Source organism: Etheostoma spectabile, chromosome 5 (genome assembly GCF_008692095.1).
Source record: "Etheostoma spectabile isolate EspeVRDwgs_2016 chromosome 5, UIUC_Espe_1.0, whole genome shotgun sequence".
Lineage (NCBI taxonomy): Eukaryota > Metazoa > Chordata > Actinopteri > Perciformes > Percidae > Etheostoma > Etheostoma spectabile.
In genome coordinates, this window is record NC_045737.1 from 13,700,566 (window position 1) to 13,703,067 (window position 2,502).

General features: G+C 38.2%; 1 protein-coding gene across 1 annotated transcript in view; it reads left to right on the top strand.

Annotated features, from left to right (window-relative positions):
- The window catches only part of LOC116689161 (serine/threonine-protein kinase N2), a 19,880-nt gene that overhangs the window by 11,939 nt on the left and 5,439 nt on the right, over window positions 1-2,502 (top strand). The window contains exons 14-16 of the mRNA XM_032515574.1: window positions 157-333; window positions 1,453-1,515; window positions 1,614-1,690. Coding sequence (XP_032371465.1) covers window positions 157-333; window positions 1,453-1,515; window positions 1,614-1,690 — 317 coding nt within the window. The remainder of the gene's footprint in view (window positions 1-156; window positions 334-1,452; window positions 1,516-1,613; window positions 1,691-2,502) is intronic.

The window sequence follows — 2,502 nt, forward strand, 5'->3', positions numbered from 1 at the left end:
AGACAGAGAGAGAGACAGAGAGACAGAGAGGGCTAAACCATATATATGCTGTAATTTAAATTAGCTAAAATAAGATGATGGCAATTTGTTATAAATGTAAAGGAAATATATGAAGTTCAGAGTAACTCGTGTTAAAAGTGGGGTTTTATTCTGCAGCCTTATGAGCGAGAAAAGGATCTTTGAGATGGTCAACGCTTCCAGACATCCGTTCCTGGTGAACCTTCACGGCTGCTTCCAGACCAGCGACCACGTCTGCTTCGTCATCGAGTATTTACCTGGCGGCGACCTCATGATTCACATCCACAACAACGTCTTCACCGAGGCCCAGACCAGGTTCCTATTTGTCCTCGTGTTGTTTAGGCAGAGTTTCCGCGGGGGAAAGTCTAAAGTTTCTAAATCTAAATTTTAGGCCTTAAAAAGTCTTACATTTGCTGAAGTATTGTGTTCTAGAGCTTAAATAATTTTAAACAGGTCTTAATTTTCCTACGTCCATGCAATGCTACATCTAATGCTCTTGTTTTATTCTGTGGTGTTGTAGTTTTTTCTTTCATTTGTGCAAATTGAATTTCTCTGTATTCCGACTACTTATGAGACCAACATGCAACTTATACTGCAGCCAATCAGCTTTCCTGTTATTGGCACGAGTTTCTTTTGGATTGTACCACGGACATAAAACAGATTTTATTCTTCAGCTTTGTGGAAGTGCAAGTTTAATATTTTACACAGACGTACTGTTTGCTGACAGCTACGTTTCTTTGAAAGGGTTTCCTCAGGTTTCACTACCTCAAATTTAAGACTTTTTAAGACCATTATGAATGAAATGTAAGACCTTTATGACATCAACTAAGCCCCAATCAAATCTAAATCTACTGTACTTAAGTACATTGTTGTTCAGGCCACTTTCTACTTCCACTCCACTACATCTCAGAGGGAAATCTTGGAATACTTTTTTTCTCCACTAGATTCATTTCACAACATTAGTTAAAAGTTCCATCTTAACCACGTGCATCATTAAAGTAATCAACAGATTTGTGCAGAAATATAATTAATTATTCTGCATAAAAAGTCATTTTACTTTTGGTACTTTAAGTACATTTTGATGCTAATACATGTACTTCTACTGAAGTAAGATTTTGCATGCAGGCCTTTACTTGTAACAGAGGATTTTTACACTGTGGTATTAACACTTTTCCTCAGAAGATTGGAATCTTATGTAAAGTGTTTTTATTTCAACATTGCTACACTGTAATATCATCACACTCTCACAACCATCAGGGGATACTCTTCAACAGTTTTTCCAATTAAAAGGGGTTTGGTCATTTTAGTTTTTTAAGAATTTGACTTTATTTACTAAAAGGGAAATCAAAGGAACCTTCTAGGGTTGGAGGAAAGTGCAGCAAATGTGGTCACATACAGTATTATAATCCATAATGAACCTATTGTTGTTTACAGGTTTTATTCAGCATGTGTCGTGCTGGGTTTAGAGTTTCTGCATCTGAATAAAATCATCTATCGGTAAGTCGTACCGGTCCAAAGTAATGTTGTGTCACTTTATGTTTCACCGTACTGTAGTTTCAGGTATAATTACACAAACTGGAATGTGTTTTACACAGTGATCTGAAGCTGGACAACCTGTTAATGGATGCAGATGGATTTGTGAAAATCACAGACTTTGGACTTTGTAAAGAGGGTGAGTTGAATTATCATCACACTGTCAATATATGTCACTTGGCCCCCACCAAATACACAGTGGTGGAATGTAACTTATGCTGCATTCACATGCTCCTTGGGTGCTCCCATTTTCAGAGTTGGAAAGTTGTTTTTTTGACTTTGGTCACAATGTAAAAACAAACAAACACATTTACAACTGTTTTCTTAAATAATCTAGGTCACTCTTACATGGACAGCAACCTTACAACCTATATCCACCTTATAAATTATATGTGGGCAAAACTTCACTTACCGCAAGTGAAGGACTTTAAATACCTTGGGGTCTTGTTTGCGAGTGAGGGGAGAATCAGCGCAGCGGGTGCAGTATTACATTCAATTTATCGCACCATTGTGACAAAAGACAGCTAAGCCAGAAGGCAAAGCTCTCGATCTACTGGTCAATTTTTGCTCCAACTTCACCTATGGTCATGAAGGTTGGGTCTTGACTGAAAGAATAAGCTCCAGGGTACAAGTGGCTAAAATGGGTTTCCGCTGGAGGGTGGCTTGCATCTCCCTGATGGATGTTTTTATATGCAAATTGGCCTACATGAATCAATAGAAGGTTTCTTACCATCAACACATCCTATTTCAGCAAGTCATGTAACAAACGTTGGTTCAACTTTACTTGAAGGTATCTAGGCTACATAAGAGTGATCTGACACTGTCATGAACGTTAGGGTTGGGTTAGGGTAGAACGCAGTGCCCTGGATGGGCACAAGGGGACCCCCGGTGTAATTAAAACACTTAAAATCTCCTTAAAAGACCTGGTTCGGTTCTAAAAAACTGTTTAAA